Consider the following 27412-nt stretch of genomic DNA (forward strand, 5'->3'; position numbering starts at 1 on the left):
TGCAGAGTTGCTGCCTGTCCTGCTGAGTTTCTCCAGCATTTTGTGTAAACCAGCATCTGCAGTTCCTTCTTGCACATTTTGTCTGCAGTTCCTTACTTCTATATTGAGGATTAATTGTCTGCTATTGTTGTGAGTGAAGTTTTGATTTCATTGATTTATTGAGCATCAGGTACAGTAGTTTCTATAATGGGCATTTGACCCACCATGCCATTTTGAATGCCTGAGTGGCAGGTCAGAAATGCAGCCGTTTTTCTTCAATGGTTCAATGGTTCTTTATTGTTATGTATGCACAGCACAGTGAAATTCATTAGTTCATAAATGATAGGAGCAGAATTAGGCCACTCGGCCCATCAAGTCTACTCCACCATTCAATCATGGCTGATCTATCTGTCCCTCCCAACCCCATTCTCCTGCCTTCTCCCCATAACCCCTGACACCCGTATTAATCAAGAATCTATCTCTGCCTTAAAAATATCCACTGACTTGGCCTCCACAGCCGTCTGAACTCCTCCTCATCTCCTTCCTAAAAGAACGCCCTTTAATTCTGAGGCTGTGCCCTCTGGTCCTAGACTCTGCCACTCGTGGAAACATCCTCTCCACATCCACTCTATCCAGGCCTTTCACTATTCTTTTGCACAACCACAAATGCGCAGTCGCCATATTTTGGCGCCATATTTTGGCACCATTTGCAAAGGCAAAACAAAACTGTCCAAAGTCCAAAGTACGGTTCACATGTTGGAAGTACCAGAGCGCCTCCCCCTCTCCCTCCCCTTCCCCCCTGATCCAGGTGAGCCCCAGGCCGGTGCGGGCCCGTGACCCGACACCCTTCTCCGCTCCTGACCGCCTCAGTCCATGGGGCTCCCGCAGTGCCTTGGACTTTGTGCTGTGTCTCGGTGGCAGGCATGAGGAAGTACCACTGGGAACTGAGAAGGGCGGCACGGTGGCGCAGCGGTAGAACTGCTGCCTCACAACGCCGGAGACCCGGGTTCCATCCCGACCGCGGGCGCTGTCTGAACGGAGTTTGTACGTTCTCCCCGTGACCTGCGTGGGTTTTATCTGAGATCTTCGGTTTCCTCCCACACTCCAGAGACGTGCAGGTTTGTAGGTTAATTGGCTTGGCAAAAATGTAAAAATTGTCCCTAGTGTGTGTAGGATGGTGTTAATGTGCGGGGATCGCTAGTCGGCGCGGACACGGTGGGCCGAAGGGGCTGTTTCCGCGTTGTATCTCTAAAACTAAAAAACTAAAACACTCCAAAATTATACAGGTTTGCAGGTTAATTGGCTTGGTGTTAGTGTAAAATTGTCCCTAGTGCATGTAGTGTTAGTGTGCGGTGATCGCTGGTCGGTGCGGACCCGGTGGGCCGAAGGGCCTGTTTCTGCGCTGTATCTCTAAACTAAACTGCACGGTGGCGCAGCGGTAGAGTTGCTGCCTTACAGCGAATGCAGCGCCGGAGACTCAGGTTCGATCCTGACTACGGGCGCCGTCTGTATGGAGTTTGTACGTTCTCCCCGTGACCTGCGTGGGTTTTCTCCGAGATCTTCGGTTTCCTCCCACACACCAAAGACGTGCAGGTTTGTAGGTAAATTGATTGGGTAAAATGTAAAAAAATATATAAAATAAAATAAAAAAATTGTCCCTGGTGTGTGTAGGATAGTGTTAATGTGCGGGGATCGCTGGGCGGCGCGGACTCGGTGAGCCGAAAGGGCCTGTTTTCGCGCTGTAGAATCTAAATCTAAAAAAAAAATCTAAACTAACGCGGGTGTCCTTTTGCTTCCTCTGCAGAATTCGATGAACCTGCCTCCAGATAAGGCACGGCTCCTACGACAGTACGATAACGAGAAGAAATGGGATCTCATCTGTGATCAGGTACTTGGCCTCTAGCACAATCCAGCTACAAGGTGGAAATGCAGTGGTCTTGGCTGGGGAGGGGGCAGTGGGAGGGGTGGGCATGCATTCCCTCTCTCCCTTGAGTAGAGATAGAAACATAAACATAGCACAAAAAGTAAGGAAATTTGTGTTTGGTAGATTATTTCTTTGTTGTAAAAATGCTTCTTGGCAATAAATCTTATACCGTTGGAAAGCCTGTTTATTTCCCTTTTAAATGGTGCCACATTTGTAAGGAACATGCATTTGTGGGATGAGCAGCAGAGCTGAGTATGTGGGTTGCGCCCATGAAAAATCTGCCAAATCTCTGCCAATGCCAAACAGCTTATTCTGCCATTGACTCTTGTTCGGTGTTGTTTGGTGGATTGGATGATTGAAGTCTGAAGAAACAAGACATATTGGCAATTTAACAATTTATTCATTTAATAAACAGGAGCCTCAGTAGCGTGTGGAAGAACCATACACAACCACAACAGCCTGGCACCTCCTCCTCATGCTGGTCACCAGCCTGGTCACACACTGTTGTGGGATGGCATCCCATTCTTCAACCAGCATTTGTCGCAAGTCAGCCAACGTGGTTGTGTTGGTCACTCTGGCACGAACAGCATGCCCAAGCTGATCCCACAAGTGTCCAATGGGGTTGAGGTCAGGACTGCTGGCAGGCCATTCCATCCTCTCCACTCCCAAATTCTGGAGGTAGTCTCTGAGAAACCCTGCTCTGTGGGGGCGAGCATTGTCATCTTGGAGGATAGAGTTCGGTCCCAGACTGTGGAGATATGGGATTGCCACTGGTTGCAGAATCTCATCTCGATATCTCTCTGCATTGAGATTGCCTCCAATGATGACAAGCCTCGTTTTTCCAGTGAGGGAGATGCCGCCCCACACCATCACACTGCCTCCACCAAAAGATGTTACTCTATCGGTGCAGCAATCAGCATAGCGTTCTCCGCGTCTTCTCCACACTTTGACCCTATGATCCAACTGCCGTAGGCAGAATCTGGACTCATCGCTGAACATAACGTTCCTCCACATGTTCAGGTTCCAGTGCATGTGTTGCCGACACCAGCGCAAACGGGCCTGATGGTGAAGGGCAGTCATGGCAGGCCTCCTGGCAGCCCTATGAGACCGGAGATCGGCTGCGTGCAGTCTGTTCCGAATTGTCTGGGCAGAGAGCCGTCGGCCATATCGTCCTGCAAACCTTGACTGCAAATCTGTAGAAGACAGCCTACGGTTCCTAAGTGCTGACAGGGTGAGGAAACGGTCTTCTTCAGGTGTCGTCTTCTTGGGACGCCCACTTCGCGGCCTGTCTCTGACATCCCCCGTTATATGGAACTTGGCCTTCACTTTGGAGATGGTACTAGGGCTCACTCCAAATAATGCCGCAACTTGGTTTTGCGGAACACCAGCTTGAAGTTGCCCTATCGCACGGGCCTATCCAGATCAGTCAAACGTGGCATGCCGATTCTTGGAGCAGACACCTACTGACCACTGTAGCAGGGCCCATGCTCACAGATGCTGCCAATCAGGTGCCAATCAGGCACCTGACTGTCAGCACCTGGGGGTACCAGAAGCTCAAAACAAGAGTCAATAGCAACAGCAGAATAAGCTGTTTGGCATTGGCAGAGAAGATTTGGCAAATTTTTCATGGGCGCAACCCATATACTCAGCTCTGCTGCTCATCCCACAAATGCATGTTCCTTACAAATGTGGCACCATTTAAAAGGGAAATAAACAGGCTTTCCAACGGTATAAGATTTATTGCCAAGAAGCATTGTTACAACAAAGAAATAATCTACCAAACACAAATTTCCTTACTTTTTGTGCTATGTTTTAGACAGAGAAACATAGAAAATAGGTGCAGGAGGAGGGCATTTGGCCCTTCGAGCCAGCACCGCCATTCATTGTGATCATGGCTGATCATTCTCAATCAGTAACCCGTGCCTGCCTTCTCCCCATACCCCTTGATTCCACTAGCCCCTAGAGCTCTATCTAACTCTCTTTTAAATTCATCCAGTAAATCGGCCTCCACTGCCCTCTGTGGCAGAGAATTCCACAAATTCACAACTCTCTGGGTGAAAAGTTTCTTCTCACCTCAGTTTTAAATAGCCTCCCCTTTATTCTTAGACTGTGGCTTGATTTGATGACCTTCCGTCCCCAGACCTCTTTCACTTTGTGACATGGAATTTGAGCAGTGTTCAACGTAGATTCATGAGTTCTGAAGCACAGAAACAGGCCCCTCGGCCCATTAAGTCCACGCCGGCCCATCAGGCAACCATTTTTACACTAATCCTGCACAATCCACCAAGTGACCACCAAGATTCCAATGAAAACCAGGTCAAAGGCATTCTGTTGCGACTGATCTATATCCACAATGTCGTTCCTCTTTCTCCCTCCTGATCTGCTGAGCCTTTCCAGCATTTGTTTCGATCAGATCGCAGCAGATCCTGCTGCCTGTCCCCTTTGATGTTCGATGCCATCTCCCTCAATTCTCTTTTCAGAACCCAGTGTAAACGACTCCAAATGTTCCATAAATCTGTCCGTGGCATGTGAATCTATTCAAGTCTGTATGCCCAGTATTTTGTGTTTGTGCCTGAATGAACGACTGACTGGCCATTTCAATTTTGTGCGAGCAGGAACGGTTTCAGGTGAAGAACCCTCCACACACGTACATCCAGAAACTCAGGAGCTATCTCGACCCAGGAGTCACCAGGAAGGTAACTGAGTTTCACTTCAATGCATGGACAAGGCATCCTCAGGAATAACTCTGGGGCAGCATGTAGAGCTGCTGCCTCACTGCGCCGGAGACCCGGGTTCAATCCCGACTACGGGCGCTGTCTGTACGGAGTTTGCACGTTCTCCCCGTGACCTGCATGGGTTTTCTCCGGGTGCTTCCGTTTCCTCCCACACTCCAAAGACGTGCAGGTTTATAGGTTAATTGGCTTTGGTAAAATTACGTGTAGGATAGTGTGAGTGTGATCGCTGGTCGGCGTGGACTCGGTGGGCTGAAGGGCCTGGTTCTGCGCAGTATCGCTAAAGTCGAAAGTTAAAGACTAAACGTTTGGGAGCATGCTGAAGCTGCTCTTCTGCATTTGGGACTGTGAGGCAGATTTTGTCCGCGTTAAACTGAGACACTGCCTGCCTTCTCCGGGAAATTCGACCCAATGTCCTTGCCAGTTTGTATGTATACAGTTAACATCAATGAAAAGAAACGTAACTGGTTAATAGAGTTGCCAACTGCCCCGTATTAGCCGGGACACCCCGTATTTTGGGCTAAATTGGTTTGTCCTGTACGGGACCGCCCTTGTCCCGTATTAGGCCCGGGGGCGCTGTAGGCCCGGGTGGGCTGTAGGCCCGGACGCTGTAGGCCCGGACACTGTAGGCCCCGACACCATAGGCCGCGACACTGTAGGCCCGGACGCTGTAGGCCCCGACACTTTAGGTCCCGATAGTTTAGGTCCCGACACTCTAGGTTTCCGACATTTTAGCTTCGGACAGTGTAGGTCCGGAGGCCGCCTAACAGAGGTTGCATAGCAACCCGCCTCCCAGTCCGGACGGCCGCCATTGGTGGAGCGAGAGCACGTGGCCGCTGGCTGGGTGAGGTCAAGTGGGGCATGGGGCGGTGACGTCACCTTGTCCCGTATTTGGGCGTGAGGTAGTTGGCACTCCTATTGGTTAAATATGTGCAGAACGTGATGCTGAATTGCCCTCACTGTGCATCAAGGGTAAGTGTAACCCAGGGACACGCTGGCACACCTGGTTCTGACATGAAGACATTCGTCAGACCGCTTCTCCTCTCAGGCAGTGACCTGTAGCACCACGCCGCTCTCTGAGTTATTGCTTGCTTCCTCCTCCAATTACATCTTGTCTCAGCTCCCGGAGAAAAGGAGAAGGGAAACTCGGGGAGGAAATGCGGAAGGGAGAGGTGAGGGAGACAGTGATGAACAGGATAGGAAAGGAAGCTGGGAAAGATGTCGTCAAGCTGGAAAGGGTACGGAGAAGATTCACGAGGATGTTGCCAGAACTGGAGGGTGTGAGCTATTGGGAGAGGGTGAGCAGGCTGGGACTCTGCTCCTTGGAGCGCAGGAGGATGAGGGGGGATCTTATAGAGGTGTATAAAATCATGAGAGGAATAGATTGGGTAGATGCAAAGAGTCTCTTGCCCAGAGTAGGGGAATCGAGGACCAGAGGACATAGGTTTCAGGTAAAGGGGAAAGGATTTAACAGGAATCTGAGGGGTAACCTTTTCACACGTGAGAGTGGTGGGTGTATGGAACGAGCTGCCAGAGGAGGTAGTTGAAGCTGGGACTATCCCATCGTTTAAGAAACAGTTAGACAGGTACATGGATAGGACAGGTTTGGAGGGATATGGGACAAACACGGGCAGGTGGGACTAGTGTAGCTGGGGCGTGTTGGCCGGTGTGGGCTAGTTGGGCTGAAGGGCCTGTTTCCACACTGTGTCACTCTATGACTATGACTCTGAGGGGGGGACGGGAGGGAGAGAGGTGAAGAGGGGGGGGGGGGGGGGTGGAGGAGGGACTGTGAGAAAGGTTGGGAGGGAGAGTGAATGAGTTTGGAAGGGGTGCTGGAGGGAGGGAGAGTGAGAAAGGAGGGATGAAAGAGTGCATGGGGAAAGGGTAGAGGTTGCTGGGATAATGAGGGTGAATGTTTAAATGTGTTTGGAGTCTGGGCATGATGACTATTGCCACTAACTGTGCCAGCAGAATGCTGCGTTACACTGCATGGTACTGCTGTCCGCAGGGTATCATATCATATCATATCATATCATATCATATCATATATATACAGCCGGAGGGTGAGGTAGGGTGAGGTAGTTCTGCTCACGCTCCAGCCTTCCTCACTGTGTTACAGAAGTTCCGTCGCCGAGTGCAGGAGTCGACGAAAGTGCTGCGTGAGCTGGAGATCTCCCTGCGCACCAACTACATTGGGTGAGTGGGCAGTGCCAGGGCGGCTGCCAGCTGCCGGGCGGCGAGCTGAGGAAACAGCAGAAACCTTCAGGGGGGACGAGAGGGGAGGCTTGCAAGGCTTGTCAGCGATAGTTTTGCTAAACTCCTCCGCTCAGTCCGCCTCAACCTACCTGATATCCCAGTCGCCAAACGCTTTAACTCCCCCTCCCACTCCCACACTGACCTTTCTATCCTGGGCCTCCTCCATTGTCAGAGTGAGGCCCAGCGCAAATTGGAGGAACAGCACCTCATATTTCGCTTGGGTAGCTTACACCCCAGCGGTATGAACATTGACTTCTCCAACTTCAAGTAACCTCTCTCTCCATCCCTCCCTCTTCCCAGTTCCCCGACCAGTCTGACTGTCCCCGACTACATTTTATCTGTTTGCGTTGTTGTTACCTTCTCCCAACTAACAATGACCTATTCTACATTTCCCGTGATTTCCATTCCCTTTGTCCTGTTTTCACACCTTACACTTCCTTTTCTATGTGCCGTCCACTCTCCTGACTCTCAGTCTGAAGAAGGTTCTCGAACTGAAATGTCACCCATTCCTTCTCTCCAGAGATGCTGCCTGTCCCGCTGAGTTACTCCTTGCACTTTGTGTCTATCACGTCAGCTATCTGCGTTTTCTGAACCTGTTTTGAGTGTCAGTTAAGGGCCATGTGTTGAAACCACAGACCTGCTGCACTCTTCCATAAAGTATGAATCGTCCTGAAGCTTGAACCAAAGGAGGGCGGCACGGTGGCGCAGCGGTAGAGTTGCTGCCTCACAGCAGAGACCCGGGTTCCATCCCGACTGCGGGTGCTGTCTGTACGGAGTTTGTACGTTCTCCCCGTGACCTGCGTGGGTTTTCTCCGAGGTCTTACGTTTACTCCCACACTCCAACGACGAACAGGCTTGTAGGTTCATTGGCTTGGTGTACTGTAAATGTAAAAATTGGCCCCAGTGTGTGTGTAGGGCAGTGTTAGTGTGCGGGGATCGCTGGTCGGCACAGACCCGGTGGGCTGAAGGGCCTGTTTCCACGCTGTGTCTCTAAACTAAAAAAAGACAGCACCTGCAACGGTGCAGTGCTCCCTCGCCACTGTACTGCACTGCACTGCACTGTCAGGCGGGGGATGCATGTTGCAGTGCGTGGTGTGGGATTTGAACCCACATCCTTTGTACCAGGGGAGGAGAGCATGATCACAGAGCCAGCGACAACGCAGCTCCTGCGGTAGCTTTGCACACTTTCACAGCCAGGGTATGTATGTCAGAAGCATAGACTGGGAGCACAGAGGAAGGCAGTTCAGCTCACTCACTCTCTGCACCCAGCTGTATGCTGAGTAAATACAAAACCATCCCCTGACCCACTCTGCTCTCCCCCCATGCCTTCCCAGAGTTGGATATTCATCCATTTTATCTCTAATAGATGCCCTGGCTTGTACTTCAACCACTTCCTGCAGCAGAGCAGGATGTGCATCAACCTTTGCTTTGTAGATCGCTCTGTGTCGCACGCCATTGCCAGCATACCGTAACTTGTTCTCTTACATCTCAGGAGACAGGCCACGAGCTTTGGGTTTGAGCCCTTCTGCAGAGTCACGAGCACTAAACACTTCAGGCTGAGCCTGTGCTGTCCGCCATCTTAGGAGCGCGTGAAAGATTTCACGCCTCCGGTCTGACCGACATCAGATGGATCAAGAGCCAAGAGTGTCTTATTGTCATGTGTCTCAGATAGAACAATGACATTCCTTCTTGCAGCAGCACAACACAATATGGAAACATGGTACACTGTAAACAAAATAATAACTTGTGTAGGATAGTGCTAGTGTGCGGGGATTGCTGGTCGGCACGGAATCGGTGGGCCGAAGGGCCTGTTTCCGTGCTGTATCTCGGAACAAAACTAAACTCAACAATAAATGTAGGCTGGAGACTGGCAGATGACATCGGCACTGAAAGGGTTAAGCTAGGAGACGTTGAAAAGGAAAGGAAGGTGGTTTGCAAAAGATTTGAGTGGGGGGGGGTGTATGGAGTTGGTAAGTACGTAAATGGTGGAAATATACTTCTGAAATCCCATTGTACAGCCTCAATTACACAGCAAGTTGGGTTAAAATAGCAGGGAGGAAAAGCCTTACATTATCTGTAATACAATGGCTTCCTACAGGCTGCTGAATCCTTGTGATGCAGTGACCACACTGCTCCTGCCTTACAAAGCCCAAGCAGGGTGGCACGGTGGCGCAGCGGGTAGAGCTGCTGCCTCACCGCGCCAGAGAACCGGGTTCCATCCCGACCATGGGCGCTGTCTGTACAGAGTTTGCACGTTCTCCCCGTGACCTGCGTGGGTTTTCTCCGGGTGCTCTGGTTTCCCCCCACACTCCAAAGACGTGCAGGATTGTAGGTTAATTGGCTTGGTAACATTGTAAATTGTCTCTAGTGTGTGTGGGATACTGTGAGTGTGCGGGGATCTCTGGTTGGTGCAGACTCGGTGGGCCGAAGGGCCCGTTTTTGTGCTGTACCTCTAAACTAAACTAAACTAAACTAAAAACTAACAAGGTGCTTGCTGCCCTATGGCATGGACCACTCAGCAGGCTGTTTGGAGGTAGTTGTGCCTGTGCCTGCCCTAGCACGGCCCACTTACAGCACTTGTAACCGAGCAACAATTCATTTAGTTTAGTTTCATCTAGTTTACAGATACAGCGCGGAACCAGGCCCTTCGACCTACCGAGTCCACGCCGACCAACGATCCCCATACACTACCTCTATCATACACACACTGGCGACAATTTTTACCAAAGTCAATTAACCTACAAACCTGTACGTCTTTGGAGTGTGGGAGGAAACCAGAGCATCCGGAGAAAACCCACGCAGGTCATAGGGAGAATGTACAGACAGCACCTGTAGTCAGGATTGAAATCAGGTCTCTGGCGCTGTGAGGCAATGACTCTACCGCTGCACCACCGTGCCGACTGAATTCTTGGAAGTTCCTGTAGGAACTGTATTGTGTCGGAAGGAACTCCAGACGCAGATGCTGGTTTAAACCGAAGATGGACACAAAATTTTGGGGTAACTCAGCGAGGCCCTTATTCAGACTTCTGTCTTGACCTGAAACGCCACCCATTCCTTCTCTCTGGAGATGCTGCTATCCCGCTGAGTTACTCCAGCACTCTGTGCCTATCTTTGGTTCTAGTCTTTCCAATGGTTCAAGGGTTGGTTATTGCCATGTAGGTACAGTACGGTGAAACCCACAAATCCACAGTCAAAAATCCACAGTCGCCATATTTTGGTGCCGTTTGCAAAGAAAGAAGAAAAAGTCCAAAGTCCGGTCCAACACCAATTTCCATGCACCTGTTTTGTTTTACCAGCATCCAATTCTATTTCCCCATGATCTTCTGAGGGGCAGCCCTGCTGTACTCTGCACTTCTCTGCATCTCTGTGATGCTTTGGATCCTCCCACCATTAGGCTGCTGAGCCCACGCATGAGGCAGTGATGGATGCTGAGGTTCTTCTGCAGTTGTATAGGGCCCTGGTGAGACCACATCTGGAGTATTGTGTACAGTTTTAGTCTCCTAATTTGAGGAAGGACATCCTTGTAATTGAGGCAGTGCAGCGTAGGCTCACAAGATTGATCCCTGGGATGGCGGGACTGTCATATGAGGAAAGATTGAAAAGACAAGGCTTGTATTCACTGGAGTTTAGAAGTGTGAGAGGGGATCTTATAGAAACATATAAAATTATAAAAGGACTGGACAAGCTAGATGCAGGAAGAATGTTCCCAATGTTGGGCGAGTCCAGAACCAGGGGCCACAGTCTTAGAATAAAGGGGAGGCCATTTAAAACTGAGGTGAGAAGAAACTTTTTCACCCAGAGAGTTGTGAATTTGTGGAATTCTCTGCCACAGAGGGCAGTGGATGCCAAATCACTGGATGGATTTAAGAGAGAGTTAGATAGAGCTCTAGGGGCTAGTGGAATCAAGGGGTATGGGGGGAAGTTGGGCACAGGTTACTGATTGTGGATGATCAGCCATGATCACAATGAATGGCGGTTCTGGCTCGAAGGGCAGAATGCCCTCCTCCTGCACCTATTTTCTATGTTTCTATGCTTGTCACTACTGGAGTGGCATGTTACATTTGTATTAATTGCCAGAACATCGGCCCCAAATGATCCAAAATGTCTATCTCGAAGACTATAATTTGTTTGAGGCGATGCATTTAACATTTACTGTTCGGCTAGACTAGAGGATCATCTGGGGCTGAATCTATCCCCTACTCCCAATTCCTCCGTCTACGCCGCATCTGTGCCCAGGATGAGGTGTTTCACACTAGGGCATCAGAGATGTCCTCATTCTTCAGGAAATGGGGCTTCCCCTCTTCCATTATAGATGAGGCTCTCACTAGGGTCTCCTCTATATCCCGCAGCTCCGCTCTTGCTCCCCCTCTCCCCATTCGTAACAAGGATACCCCCTCGTTCTCACCTTCCACCCCATCAGCCGTCGTGTACAACAAATTATCCTCCAACATTTCCGTCACCTCCAACAGGATCCCACCACTGGCCACATCTTCCCATCTCCACCCCTTTCTGCTTTCCACAGAGATCATTCCCTCCGCAACTCCCTGGACCACACGTCCCTTCCCACCCAAACCACCCCCTCCCCGGGCACTTTCCCCTGCAACTGCAGAAGATGCAACACCTGTCCCTTTACCTCCCCCCTCAAATCCATCCAAGGACCCAAACAGTCTTTCCAGGTGAGGCAGAGATTCACCTGCACCTCCTCCAACCTCGTTTACTGTATCCGCTGTGATTCCATCTGGGGCTGACGTTCTGGCAATGCTCCCGCACAAGTTCTAAACTGAACTGAACAGAACTGAACTGCTAAGCCCCAGGATGGTATGGGATGCATGTCAGCGCTGAATTAGACAGGGGCAGGGGTCTGGTTTGTGCAGGGCCCTGGTTTGAAGGATTTTCCCTTTTTGAAAAGAACCTGGCATTGGAACAACTTCACAGTTCTCATTAAATCATTTGAAAATAATCCAATGTGTAGTCTTGACAAATTGTGCCTAATTGCCGTTAGGATGGCATGTGAACTGAATCCATTTGCAGAAAGGTTACACATGAATTGGCTGCCTCCCTTGTTCTCAACCTAGCGTTGTGTTTGCTCGAGAAAAGAGCCCCAGGCTTCACTGCTGGTTAGAAATGCATAGCTCTGCTCTTATCATTCAAATCTTGCTTTTAAAATTTGGACGTGGGACGTGCAGAATAAAAATGTGGAGTTCATTGCCACAGACGGCTGTGAAGGCCAAGTCAGTGGATATTTTTAAGGCCGGGATTGGCAGAATCCTGATTAGTACGGATGTCAGGGGTTATGGGGAGAAGGCAGGAGAATGGGGTTAGGAGGGAGAGATAGATCAGCCATGATTGAATGGTGGAGTAGACTTGATGGGCCAAATGGCCTCGTTCTGCTCCTATCACATATGACATTAGGAACTGAGCGGTGGCAGTGTGCATCGTATCGTTGAAGGGTTTGCTTTGCGGACTGTCAGCAGATTAAACGCATGCCCATTTAGCTGTGGGTGGGTTGTTGAAAGTGCTGTGTACAGCATAAACAGATTTTGTGGAGAGCAGGAAATGATGCCAAAGTGAAACTAATGTTGTTGATATAGGATGTGAGTTCTCCAGGGCACGCACATTAGTCCCACTCACAGTCGGCCCCGTCATATCACCCCACCGCTGTATCCTGTTCCCTGAAATAAGTCTTGGAGCAAAATGAGGCCATTCGGCCCAACAAGTCTACTCCACCATTCAATCATAGCTGATCTATATTTCCTTCCTAACCCCATTCTCCTGCCTTCTCCCCATAACACCTGCACTAATCAAGAATCTGTCTATCTCTGCCTTAAATATATCCACTGACTTGGCCTCCACAGCCGTCTGTGGCAATGAATTCCACACATTCACCGCCCTCTCAAAAGAAATTCCTCCTCATCTCCTTTCTAAAGGTACGTCCTTTAATTCTGAGGCTGTGCCCTCTGGTCCTAGTCTCTCCCACTTGTGGAAACATCCTCTCCACATCCACTTTATCCGGGCTGAAGGATTGTGGCGGAGGTGAAGAGGGTGGATCAGCCACAAGCTCAATGTGTCACCGCCACACCACAACCTTCAGCACATGCACACATGCACGCACACGCACACACGCACACACCCTCACCACCACACATACACACACACACACACACACACACACACACACACTCACACACACACACACTCACACACACACACACTCACCCACACACACACACACACACTCACACACACACTCACACACACACTCACACACACACACACACACACACACACACACTCACACACACACACACATACACACACACACACACACACACACACACACACACACACACACACACTCACACACACACTCACACACACACACAGAAGATCTCTTGATTGACCATCTCGACCTCTATCAGATAATCGAGGCGGATGGTGTGATACTGCAGAGGTAACGGCAGTCTCCCGGGACAGTCCCTGAGTACCAGCCCCCGAGTACCAGTCCCTGAGTACCAGTCCCTGAGTACCAACCCCTGAGTACCAACCCCTGAATACCAGTCCCTGAGTACCATCCCCTGAGTACCAGTCCCTTCTACCAGCCCCTGAATACCAGTCCCTGAGTACCAGTTCCTGAGTACCAGTCCCTGAGTACCAGCCCCTGAGTACCAACCCTGAGTACCAGCCCCTGAGTACCAACCCCTGAGTACCAGTCCCTGAGTACCCATCCCTGAGTACCAAACCCTGAGTACCACCCCCTGAGTACCAGCCCCTGAGTACCAGTCCCTGAGTACCAACCCCTGAGTACCAACCGCTGAGTATCAGTCTCTGAGTACCAACCCCTGAGTACCAGCTCCTGAGTACCAACCGCTGAGTACCAGTCCCTGAGTACCAGCTCCTGAGTACCAGTCCCTGAGTACCAACCCCTGAGTACCAACCCTGAGTACCAGCTCCTGAGTACCAGTCCCTGAGTACCAACCCCTGAGTACCAACCCTGAGTACCAGCTCCTGAGTACCAGTCCCTGAGTACCAGTCCCTGAGTACCCATCCCTGAGTACCAACCCCTGAGTACCAATCCCTGAGTACCAACCCCTGAGTACCCGTCCCTGAGTACCAACCCCTGAGTACCAACCCCTGAGTACCAACCCCTGAGTACCATGACAGGGCCTCCTGCTGTGTACACTTCAGCAGGAATTGCATCTGATCCTGGTGCTTTGCCACGGGAAAGTTGCTTGATGGCCTTTGTGACTTCTTCTTCTGTCAGGAGGTTGTCAAGGTCCTGGTTGATCTCGGCGAATGATGGCCTCGTCGTTGATATCAGCAGGGCGATTGAGGAACTGGTTGAAATGTTCAGCCCAGTCCCTGAGTACCAGTCCCTGAGTACCAGTCCCTGAGTACCAACCCTGAGTACCAGCCCCTGAGTACCAACCCCTGAGTACCAGCCCCTGAGTACCAGCCCCTGAGTACCAGCCCCTGAGTACCAGCCCCTGAGTACCAACCCCTGAGTACCAGCCCCTGAGTACCAACCCCTGAGTACCAGCCCCTGAGTACCAACCCCTGAGTACCAACCCCTGAGTACCAACCCCTGAGTACCAACCCCTGAGTACCAGCCCCTGAGTACCAGCCCCTGAGTACCAACCCCTGAGTACCAACCCCTGAGTACCAACCCCTGAGTACCAGTCCCAGCCTCCTCATTGCTCTGGACCAAAGGCTACAGTCACGGGGAGAACGTGCAAACTCCGTACAGACAGCACCCATGGTCAGGATGGAACCCGGGTCTCTGGCGCAGTGAGGCAGCAACTCTACCGTTGCGCCCAGAACCATGAAATATAGTCACTTGGATGTGGCAGCTGTAGATGCGAATCCAACAAGGTTCCCCTTGTGTGAGAAAATGAGAGAACAGCAAGAAACAGCTCCAAATGGATCCAGTGCTTCCAGAGGTTTTAAGCCCAGCACAAGTGTCTCCAACTCAAAGGCGTGCAGGTTTGTGGGTGAATTGGCTTTGGTAAGTTGTAAAATTGTCCCCAAAGTGTGTAGGATGGTGCTAGTGTGTGGGGATCGCTGGTCGGCGCGGACTCGGTGGGCCTGTTTCCGCGCTGTATCTCTAAAGATGAAGCCGGGACAGTGTTAGCCAAGTGAAAGAGGAATCGTGTTCCTTTTTGAGGAATAAATCAAATTGGAAGTGCAGCCACATCTGTGCGCCCGAGTCGTGCCAAATCTGTGCACGAGAAAAAACAGGCTTGCCGACAACGTACATCCTACCCGCTGCTCGGCCTCCGTTTCCTGCCCGTTGTTTCAGGCACATCTATTTTAGGCTCGAGGTGCCTGCTAAATCAACAGGCTGCAGTGTGATGGCCATAAACTGAACTGCACGCTGCACCAGCACAGATGTGAAAAACAGTTCCTCAGCTCCACATTGCTGGCGCGAGCCGGGGCAGCAGGAAATGAGGCGCTTCCTCCAAATCAGAACAGCCCATCTATTGGTGCCTCTTGATAATGAAAATGGATGCCCTTGTGATTGTTCTGGAGGCAGGATACATGGAGCAGCTCCAGCCTCTCTGGCCCAGTCTAATGGGAGAGCTGTGCGTCTTGCAGCAGTTGTGGTTCTTTTAAAATGTTCACATTCCTGCTCTTGTTATCAAATTCGGCTGTGGCCTCTCCCTCTTGCTCTCTCTTAGCCTTGCGACCTTCCCGGATCTCACGGTGGCGCAGCGGTAGCGTTGCTGCCTTACAGCGAATGCAGCGCCGGAGACCCGGGTTCGATCCTGACTACAGGTGCTGTCTGTACGGAGTTTGTACGTTCTCCCCGTGACCTGCGTGGGTTTTCTCCGAGATCTTCGGTTTCCTCCCACACTCCAAAGACATGCGGGTTGGTAGGTTAATTGGCTTGGTAAATGTAAAAATTGTCCCTGGTGTGTGTAGGATAGTGTTAGTGTGCGGGGATCGCTGGGCGGCGCGGACACGGTGGGCCGAAGGGCCTGTTTCCACGCTGTATCCCTAAACTAAACTAATCTAAACTCCCAATTCTTTGTCTGGCTGAATATCCTGTTTATGTTAGAGTAATGCTGGTTCCCCATCCTATTCCCATCTTATCTTCTGTGGAACATGAACAAATAATGTGTACAGCACATTTCATGTCAGCAATAAGGTGTTTCACCGGTGTGTCATACAAATTCGTGGCAGAAGTATTTATAGTCGTGCGTACCAAGACGGTATGGCACTTTATATGTCACATGTACCGAGGTACAGTGAAATTCATTTTTGTATACAGTTCAGCACCAATATCACGACACAAGTCTGAAGAAGGGTCTTGACCCGAAACGTAACCCATTCCTTCTCTCCAGAGATGCTCCCTTACCCGCTGAGTTATTCCAGCTTTTTATGTCTATCTTCGGTTTAAACCAACATCTGCAGTTGCTTCTTAAACTGAGATACATATTAGATAAGCATCTCAGATACCGCACAAGTGTATAACAGGAGTTATAACAGAAGATTGGAAAGACTAGGCTTGTATTCACTGGACTTCAGAAGGATGAGAGGGGATCTTAAAGAGACATGTAAAATTATGAAAGGACTGGACAAGCTAAATGCAGAAAAAATGTTCTCGATGTTGGGGGAGTCCAGAACCAGGGGCCACAGTCTAAGAATAAAGGGGAGGCCATTTAAAACTGAGGTGAGAAGAAACCTTTTCACCCAGAGAGTTGTGAATTTGTGGAATTCTCTGCCACAGAGGGCAGTGGAGGCCAATTCACTGGATGATCGATAGAGCTCTAGGTGCTAGTGGAATCAAGGGGTATGGGGAGAAGGCAGGCACAGGTTACTGATTGTGGATGATCAGCCATGATCACAGTGAATGGCGGTGCTGGCTCGAAGGGCCAAATTACCTCCTATTGTCTATGTTTCGATGAGTACACTGAGACAGAATACAGTCGCCAGTTGTTGTAAGTGCAGGGATCTTGACCTGACCATGAAGGTCTGTTGTCATGGCGGTGTTGCAGGATCGGCCTGGCCAATCGTGTCCTCTCCTGCTGCTCCACCGCTGTAGACCACGTGCGGTCCACGTGCTCGGCCTATGGAGCGGAGCCCGGCCCAGCCGAGCCCCAGGCTGCAGTTCAGAAACAGTGAAAAGCCCTGTTTCAATTCAGATCATGCCAAAGATACTAGAGGAGCAAGATAGACCACTCGACCCTAAAAACCGTAGTATGTCACGGCGCCATTTTAGTAGGCAGAAACTTGCAGAAACATTTAAAAAGAAAAATAACAACAATCTGTGAATTGATAGATGAGATATATTCTGAAGGGTCTCAACCCGAAACGTCACCCATTCCTTCTCTCCTGAGATGCTGCCTGACCTGCTGAATTACTCCAGCATTTTGTGAATAAATACCTTCGACTTGTACCAGCATCTGCAGTTATTTTCTTATATATATATATATATTCTGCATTTTAATGGTATCATCACACATACTGTTCCCCCACAACACTGATTACACTGCGAGAGGCAGAGCGAACGGCGGGTTTTGCTTACTGAAATGGCGGACGTTACGCTCCTTTGCGTACTACCCTTCAGTATAGGCGATTTCAACGGAGTGGTTCATCTTGTTCCTCTAGTATCTTTGGATCATACTATCCATGAATATAATCAAGCCACACTCAAGTACAACAGGGAGAGCAAAAAGAAAAATAGCAGTGCAGGACATCGTTTTTAGTTCAGAGAACAGTACAGCACAGGAGCAGGCCATTCGGCCCACAATGTCCGTGCCGAACATGATGCCAAATTAAACTGATCTCATCTGCCTGCACGTAATCCATACCCCTCTATTCCCTGCACTTCCATGTGCCTGGCTAAAAGCCTCTTCAACACTGTCGTATCGTATCATATTTTCAGCATTGTCGCGTAACAGTTCGAGAGAAAAAGCCCAATGTCCACAGTGAGACAATTAGGAATGGGAAGGACCATTCAGAAGCCTGATAACAGAAGAGAAGAGGCTGTTCCTGAATCTGGTGGTGTTTGATTTCAAGCAATTGTGTCTTCTGCCCAATGGAAGAGGGGAGAAGAGGGAATGACCGAGGTGGGAAAGGTCTTTGATTATGCCGGCTGCTTACCCGAGCCAGCGTGAAGTATAGATGGAGTCGACGGTGGGGAGTGTGTGTGTGTGTGTGTGTGTGATGGACTGGGCTACATCTACAATGGTGGGGAGTGGTCTGTGTGTGTGATGGACTGGGCTACATCTACAATGGTGGGGAGTGGTCTGTGTGTGATGGACTGGGCTACATCTACAATGGTGGGGAGTGTGGTGTGTGTGGGCTACATCTACAATGGTGGGGAGTGTGGTGTGTGTGATGGACTGGGCTACATCTACAATGGTGGGGAGTGTGGTGTGTGTGATGGACTGGGCTACATCTACAATGGTGGGGAGTGTGGTGTGTGTGATGGACTGGGCTACATCTACAATGGTGGGGAGTGTGGTGTGTGCGATGGACTGGGCTACATCTACAATGGTGGGGCGGATGCATAGTTTAGTTTAATTTAGTTTAGAGATTCAGCGTGGAAACAGGCCCTTTCCATATAACCATATAACCATATAACAACTACAGCACGGAAACAGGCCCGTTCGGCCCTACCAGTCCACGCCGACCACTCTCCCTGACCTAGTCTCATCTACCTGCACTCAGACCATAACCCTCTAATCCCCTCTTATCCATATACCTATCCAATTTACTCTTAAATAATAAAATCGAGCCTGCCTCCACCACTTCCACCGGAAGCCCATTCCATACAGCCACCACCCTCTGAGTAAAGAGGTTACCCCTCATGTTACCCCTAAACTTTTGTCCCTCAATTCTGAAGCTATGTCCCCTTGTTGGAATCTTCCCGACTCTCAAAGGGAAAAGCCTACCCACGTCAACTCTGTCCGTCCCTCTCAAAATTTAAAAAACCTCTATCAAGTCCCCCCTCAACCTTCTACGCTCCAAAGAATAAAGACCCAACCTGTTCAACCTCTCTCTGTAGCTTAAGTGCTGAAACCCAGGCAACATTCTAGTAAATCTCCTCTGTACCCTCTCCATTTTGTCGACATCCTTCCTATAATTTGGCGACCAGAACTGCACACCATACTCCAGATTCGGCCTCACCAATGCCCTGTACAATTTTAACATTACATCCCAACTTCTATACTCGATGCTCTGATTTATAAAGGCAAGCATACCAAACGCCTTCTTCACCACCTTATCCACATGAGATTCCACCTCCAGGGAACAATGCACAGTTATTCCCAGATCCCTCTGTTCCACTGCATTCCTCAATTCCCTACCATTTACCCTGTACGTCCTATTTTGATTTGTCCTACCAAAATGCAGCACCTCACACTTTATCAGCATTAAACTTCATCTGCCATCTTTCAGCCCACCCTTCCAAAAGGCCCAAGTCTCTCTGTAGACTTTGAAACTCTACTTCATTATTAACTACACCACCTATCTTAGTATCATCTGCATATTTACTAATCCAATTTGCCACACCATCATCCAGATCATTAATGTAAATGACAAACAGTGGACCCAACACAGATCCTTGGGGTACTCCACTAGACACTGGCCTCCAACCTGACATACAATTGTCAACCATTACCCTCTGGTATCTCCCATTCAGCCATTGTTGAATCCATCTTACAACCTCACTATTAATACCCAACGATTTAACCTTCTTAATCAACCTTCCATGTGGAACCTTGTCAAATGCCTTACTGAAGTCCATATAGACAACATCCACAGCTTTGCCCTCATCAATTTCCCTGGTAACCTCTTCAAAAAATTCAAGAAGATTAGTCAAACATGACCTTCCAGGCACAAATCCATGTTGACTGTTTCTAATCAGGCCTTGTTTATCCAAATAATTATATATATTGTTCCTAAGTATCTTTTCCATTAATTTTCCCACCACAGACGTCAAACTAACAGGTCTATAATTGCTAGGTTTACTTTTAGAACCTTTTTTAAACAAAGGCACAACATGCGCAATGCGCCAATCTTCCGGCACCATCCCCGTTTCTAATGACGTTTGAAATATGTCCGTCATAGCCCCTGCTATTTCTGCACTAACTTCCCTCAATGTCCTAGGGAATATCCTATCAGGACCTGGAGACTTATCCATTTTTATATTTTTCAAAAGTGTTCGGCCCACCGGGTCTGCGCTGACCAGCGAACCCCGCACATTAACACTATCCTACACCCACTAGGGACAATTTTTACATTTACCAAGCCAATTAACCTACAAACCTGTATGTCTTTGGAGTGTAGGGATATAGCGTGAAGGTTATCTTGGGTAAGGGGCAACTCATGCAGATTCAGTGACCAAGGGGTAAGGATAGGAGAGAGAGGAGCATACACAGCTTTAGTCAGAGGGTGGTGAATCTATGGAATTCTTTGCCACAGATGGCTGTAGAGGCCAAGTCATAGAGTGATACAGCATGGAAACAGTCCCTCGGCCCAACCTGCCCACACCAGCCAACATGTCCCATCTACACTAGTCAGTGGATATTTTTGAGACAGAGATAGACAGAATCCTAATTAGTACGGGTGTGAGGGGTTATGGGGAGAAGGCAGGAGAATGGGGTTGGGAGGGAGAGATAGATCAGCCATGATTGAATGGCGGAGTAGACCTGATGGGCCGAATGGTCTAATTCTGCTCCTATAACTTATGAACTTATGACCAGCGAGCCACAGGTTGTGAGTGGAGAGGCATGAAAGGGAAGTGAAAGGGAAGTTTCAGGAGAGAGTTAGATTTAGTTCTTAAAGCTAAAGGAATCAAGGGATATGGGGCAAAAGCAGGATGATTTTGGATGATCAGCCATGATCATATTGAATGGCTCGAAGGGCCGAATGGCCTCCTCCTGCACCTATTGTCTATGTTTCTAAGTAGGGGGAATTCCAAGTGGGTCTCAGACCATGATTACCTCTGGACCATGCAGGCTCTTCATTTGGAGTCTCTTGTGTTGGACATAATTACTTTGCATTGGTAGACATCAATGTCTTTATCCCAGCACACAGAACAGCAGCAGATCAAACAACGAGAAGCAGCAAGAAGGGTCCTGACCCAAAACATTGTCTGTCCCTCCCTCCACAGATGCTGCCTGACCCGCTGAGTTATTGCACCAGTTTGTCATAGAGTGATACAGTGTGGAAATGGGCCCTTCGGCCCAACTTGCCCACACCGACCAACATGCCCCATCTACACTACTCCCACCTGCCTGAGTTTGGCCCACATCCCTCTAAACCTGTCCTATATAGATGTCTTTTAAATGTTGTTATAGTCCAAATGGCTTTGAAATTTTATTATTTTATAAGATTTAATGTTGTGTTTTGAATAGAACCAGCCTAGGCTGACAGTGCATGAATTAAATAATGTGGGAAGGAACTGCAGATGCTGGTTTACATCGAAGATAGACACAAACAGCTGGAGTAACTCAGCAGGTCAGGCAGCATCTGTGGAGAGAAGGAATGGGTGGACGTTTCGGGTCGAGACCCTTCTTCAGACTGATCCTTCTCTCCAGAGATGCTGCCTGTCCCGCGGAGTTACTCCAGCATTTTGTGTCTATTTTCTGTACATGAATTAATTTTATTTCACTCTTTTCTAGGTGGGTTAGAGAGTTTCTAAACGATGAAAACCAGGGCCTGAATGTGCTTGTTGACTACCTGTCCTTTGCACAATGTGCAGTCATGTAAGTACCCTGAGCAGAGGAACTGCCATCACACTTGTCCACATCACTTCATTCATTCATCACCCTTTCAGTTTTAGTTCTGTTCAAGACTTCATGCTCTGCTTTTTCATTTCTTATCTCTGCTGTCCTTGAAATCTTTCAACGACTTGAAGCTGGGCTCAACAGATTGCTAGGAGTGGATGCATTAAGCAGCTTAGTCAATATAAAGCGCCTTCAATACTCTTGCGGTAAGTGACGTGTGCAGCAAAGTGCCCACTTAGGCCGGCCACGGTGGTGCAGCGGTAGAGTTGCTGCCTTACAGCGCTTGCAGCGCCGGAGACCCGGGATCCATCCCGACTACAGGCGCCGTCTATACGGAGTTTGTACGTTCTCCCCGTGACCTGCGTGGGTTTTCTCCAGAATCTCCGGTTTCCTCCAACATTGTGAAGATGTGCAGGTTTGTAGGTTAATTGGCTTGGTAAAATTGTAAATTGTCCCTAGTGTGTGTATGAATATTAATGTGCGGGGATCGCTGGTTGGCACGGTCTCGGTGGGCCAAAGGGCCTGTTTCCGCGCTGTATCTCCAAGCTAAGCTAAACAAAAAATGGTCCTAGTCTTGAGCTTACGTTGGCACATTTACTTGGAATTCTTTCTAACTGCTGATGACATTTGTTTAACTGCTCTGTTTCCCCTTTCACCATTGCAGCCTTTCGCCATTCTTCAATGCTTTCAGTAACCAGACCTTTTTGAGTGTGCCTTGCTTTCCAATATGCTCTCTACCACCCAGCTGCTGCTGTTGATATGCCAACTTTCCACATTTCCAGCCGTGCGACCTCCCTTGCCTATGGGCACCTGGGTACATGGTGCGCATGAGAAATGGCCAGCAGGTAGAGATTTGTCATTGGCTTCACTGGGAAATAGACCCCCAGTTATAGACCTCCCCAGCTCCATTCCCCAAAACCTGGCCCCATTGAAGTTGGCCTCTATTACCATGTGGGGAGTGAACTACAATGTACATCTTGCAGGAAGCCCACCTGCCTTGAGCTGCCGTTTGCTAGCATGTGGATCGAAGGGCCTTGTTCGTGGGGCATGACCACAAGTAGTCTGGGAGTAGTTGGTGTTGTGACAGGAAGTCCCAAAAGCATGAACAAATGAATATCCCACTATTGCAAGCTTTGCAAAGCTCCCTAATCCTCACCTCAGCTTCCCGTAGGTTCCCAGAGCGAAATTAGGCCATTCGGTCCATCGAGTCCACTCCGCCACTCAATCATGGCTGATCTATCTCTCCTCAACCCCATTCTCCTGCCTTCTCCATTTTAACACACATGTACTCTTCCTGTTAATCCAATGGAAGAAGATGCCTGGGATCTCCTGCCCTCAAAGGGGGGACATGTTGACTGACGCTGGATGGGGGTGATCAAAAGAGATTTTTATCCCATTGTGACCTAGGTTTGACTTTGACCTTGTGGAGAATGGTGATGATGGTACACTCGACAAATCCAAACCCTGGGGCAGGTCTATAGAAGATTTGCACCAGAGCAATGTGCTGCCCCAGGCTTTCAGCAACAGCCTGTCTCGCTCTGCCAGGCAATCTATCCTACGGTATGTATGGCGCAGCTTCTAACAGGTGCCGGGGATGCAACGGGTGCCGACGGTTCAGCCGTGGGTGGGTGAGCACCACTCACCCCCCCCCCCCCCCTCAAAAACACTCCTCACACCGGAGTTACAGAGTAGAGTGGCTGCCTCACAGCGCCAGAGACCCGACTTCCATCCTGACCAAAGATACTAGAGGAGCAAGATAGCCCACTCGACCCTAAAAACCGTAGTACGTCACAGCGCCATTTTAGTAGGCAGAAACTTGCAGAAACATTTAAAAAGAACAATAACAACAATCTGTGCGTTGATAGTTGAGATATATTCTGCATTTTTATGGTATAATCACACATACTGTTCCCCCACAACACTGATTACACTGCGAGAGGCAGAGCGGACGGCGGGGTTTGCTTACTAAAATGGCTCCTTTGTGTACTACACCAGTATAGGCGATTTCAACTGAGTGGTCCATCTTGCTCCTCTAGTATCTTTAGTCCTGACTACGGGTGCTGTCTGTACGGAGTTTGTACGTTCTCCCCATGACATGTGTGGGGTTTTCTCCGGTTTCTGGTTTCCTCCCACACTCCAAAGATGTACAGGTTTGTAGGTTAATTGGCTTCGGTAAAGATTGTAAATTGTCCTGATTGTGTTTAGTATAGTGCTAGTGTACAGGGATCGCTGGTCGGCGCGGACTCGGTGGGCTAAAGAGCCTGTTTCTGCGCTATATCTCTAAATTAAACTAAACTAAACACAGCAGTTGTGCAATTGAAATTAAGTTAATAATCTTAGTGGGGAAGAACCAACGAGCCACATTAATGCCGATCACGGAAACCACCTGATTGTTGTCAAATCCTACTTGGTGTACACGAATCGTTGCAGGGACGGATGGTGTCGTTGGATCCTGTGTATCTCCAGGCACGCCACTGTGGCAAACTCTTCAATGGGTTATAAGTGGTCCACCAGGGGCAATCAGTGATGGACAATAAACGTCAGCTATGCCCAGCAACACCTCAAGTGACAGGAGCAGAATTAGGACATTCGGCCCATCATGTCTACGCCGCCATTCAATCATGGCTGAGCTATCTCTCCCTCCTAACCCCATTGTCCTGCCTTCTCCCCATAACCCCTGACACCCGTACCAGTCAAGACTAAGTCAATCTCCGCCTTAAAAATACTCCCAGCCGCCCAGCCTGGCCCTGACCCTGGCTTTTATTGGTGTGGGTTGGTGAGATTTAGCACAGGCTTGTGGAGCACACATGAGACTTGGGACTCTCGCTGTCAGGGCCACGCTGTTGGGGAACGGCATGGCAAATTAAAGCCAGCATCTCTTCTCTCCCCACTCGGATTCCAGCACGTTGGCCGTTTCGTGCAGCAAAGCAAGACAAGTGTAGAGACTGCTGCAGGAGGGCTGAGTGTAATTACAGCTCCCGCCCTCGCTGGAAGATCACATCAGTAACAGACCTGTCTGTAACGGACCAGTCCAGTACTGCCAGGGCGACCATCACAAACCCAACGCTGAAGAAGGAGGGAGACACAAAATGTTGGAGTAACTCAGTGGGACAGGCAGCATCTCTGGAGAGAAGGAATAGGTGACGTTTCGGGTCGAGACCCTTCTTCAGACAGGAGACCCTTCTTCAGTCTCGACCTGAAACGTCACCCATTCCTTCCCTCCAGAGATGCTGCCTGTCCCGCTGAGTTACTCCAGCATTTTGTGCCTATCTTCGGTTTAAACCAGCATTTGTAGTTCCTTCCTGCACGTTTCGGCTGAAGGAGAAGGAGGCCACTCGGCCCCTCATACCAGCTCTGCTGGTCAACATGACCGTGGTTGATCTTCTACCTAAACCTCACTTCAGTGCACCAACGTTAATGTCTAATAACCTCCATGTCCAGTCTGGATCTACTCAGCAACTAAGCATCTTGAATAAAGATTTTGAATAGACCTTTCCCCATTGGGGAAATGCACATCTCCAGATTCAGGGACAGTTTCTTCCCAGCTGTTATCAGGCAACTGAACTATTCCTACCACAACCAGAGAGACGTCCTGAACTACTATCTACCTCAATGGTGACCCTCGGACTATCTTTCATCGGACTTTACTGGCTCTACCTTGCACTACGTTATTCACATTATTCCCTTTATCATGTTTCTGTACATTGTGGACGGATCGATTGTAATCATGTATTGTCTTTCCGCTGACTGGTTAGCTCACAACAAAAGCTTTTCACTGTACCACGTGACAATAAGATAAATTTAAAAAACGATCTCAATTTGCTTGATCTTCGTGAAGATTTATTCACTCACAGGATGTGGTGTCACTGACCCTGCCAACGTTTACTGTCCATTTCTAGTTGCCCCTGACTATGGAGGCAGTGGAAAGTAAACCCCATTGAAGGATGTAGAGTCACATACAGACTGTGTAAGAGCAGTGGATTCCCTTCCCTGTTTGTATTGAGGGAGTGCAGCGTAGGTTCACTAGGTTAATTCCCGGGATGGCGGGACTGTCGTACATTGAAAGAATGGAGCGACTGGGCTTGTAGTCACTGGAATTTAGAAGGATGAGAGGGGATCTTATTGAAACATATAAGATTATTAAGGGATTGGACACGTTAGAGGCAGGAAACATGTTCCCGGTGTTGGGGGAGTCCAGAACCAGGGGCCAGACAGTTTAAGAATAAGGGGTAGGCCATTTGAACGGAGATGAGGAAAACCTTTTTCACCCAAAGAGTTGTGAATCTGTGGAATTCTCTGCCTCAGAAGGCAGTGGAGGCCAATTCTCTGGATGCTTTCAAGAGAGAGCTAGATAGAGCTCTTAAAGATAGCGGAGTCAGGGGGTATGTGGAGAAGGCAGGAACGGGGTACTGATTGAGAATGATCAGCCATGATCACATTGAATGGTGGTGCTGGCTCGAAGGGCCGAATGGCCTACTCCTGCACCTACTGTCTATTGGACATCAGGGACAACATTTGTTTTCCATGCATAGGTCAAGTAGATGAAGGGCAGCCCTTTCCAGAGTCTGAATCCCCTCCCTCGCTCTGCTGAGAGAGCCACGGTCATAAAGACCCTGGTGATCAGCATGGGAAGATGGTGGGCAGAGCAGCTGGAACTGTGAGGTTTTGAGGTCACAGAGTGATACAGCGTGGAAACAGGCCCTTCGGCCCAATAGACAATAGACAATAGACAATAGGTGCAGGAGTAGGCCATTCAGCCCTTCGAGCCAGCACCGCCATTCAATGCGATCATGGCTGATCACTCTCAATCAGTACCCCGTTCCTGCCTTCTCCCCATACCCCCTCACTCCGCTATCCTTAAGAGCTCTATCCAACTCTCTCTTGAAAGCATCCAACGAACTGGCCTCCACTGCCTTCTGAGGCAGAGAATTCCACACCTTCACCACTCTCTGACTGAAAAAGTTCTTCCTCATCTCCGTTCTAAATGGCCTACCCCTTATTCTTAAACTGTGGCCCCTTGTTCTGGACTCCCCCAACATTGGGAACATGTTTCCTGCCTCTAATGTGTCCAATCCCCTAATTATCTTATATGTTTCAATAAGATCCCCCCTCATCCTTCTAAATTCCAGTGTATACAAGCCCAATCGCTCCAGCCTTTCAACATACGACAGTCCCGCCATTCCGGGAATTAACCTAGTGAACCTACGCTGCACGCCCTCCATAGCAAGAATATCCTTCCTCAAATTTGGAGACCAAAACTGCACACAGTACTCCAGGTGCGGTCTCACCAGGGCCCGGTACAACTGTAGAAGGACTTCTTTGCTCCTATACTCAACTCCTCTTGTTACGAAGGCCAACATTCCATTGGCTTTCTTCACTGCCTGCTGTACCTGCATGCTTCCTTTCATTGACTGATGCACTAGGACACCCAGATCTCGTTGAACTCCCCCTCCTCCTAACTTGACACCATTCAGATAATAATCTGCTTTTCTATTCTTACTTCCAAAGTGAATAACCTCACACTTATCTACATTAAACTGCATCTGCCATGTATCCGCCCACTCACACAACCTGTCCAAGTCACCCTGCAGCCTTATTGCATCTTCCTCACAATTCACACTACCCCCCAGCTTAGTATCATCTGCAAATTTGCCTACTCCAGCCAACATGTCCCAGCTACACTAGTCCCACCTGCCCACGCTTGGTCCGTATCCCTCCAAACCTGTCCTATCCATGTACCTGTCTATCTGTTTCTTAAACGTTGGGATAGTCCCAGCCTCAACTAC

General features: G+C 49.3%; 1 protein-coding gene across 1 annotated transcript in view; it reads left to right on the plus strand.

The window, feature by feature from the left end:
* fmnl3 (formin-like 3) overlaps nucleotides 1-27412 on the plus strand; it is a 210896-nt gene that overhangs the window by 100634 nt on the left and 82850 nt on the right. Inside the window, exons 2-6 of the mRNA XM_078431548.1 lie at nucleotides 1784-1867; nucleotides 4519-4599; nucleotides 6755-6831; nucleotides 21522-21605; nucleotides 23034-23186. Of these exons, the coding sequence (XP_078287674.1) occupies nucleotides 1784-1867; nucleotides 4519-4599; nucleotides 6755-6831; nucleotides 21522-21605; nucleotides 23034-23186 (479 nt within the window). The remainder of the gene's footprint in view (nucleotides 1-1783; nucleotides 1868-4518; nucleotides 4600-6754; nucleotides 6832-21521; nucleotides 21606-23033; nucleotides 23187-27412) is intronic.

This window comes from Rhinoraja longicauda, chromosome 42 (genome assembly GCF_053455715.1).
Source record: "Rhinoraja longicauda isolate Sanriku21f chromosome 42, sRhiLon1.1, whole genome shotgun sequence".
NCBI classification, from domain to species: Eukaryota; Metazoa; Chordata; class Chondrichthyes; order Rajiformes; family Arhynchobatidae; genus Rhinoraja; species Rhinoraja longicauda.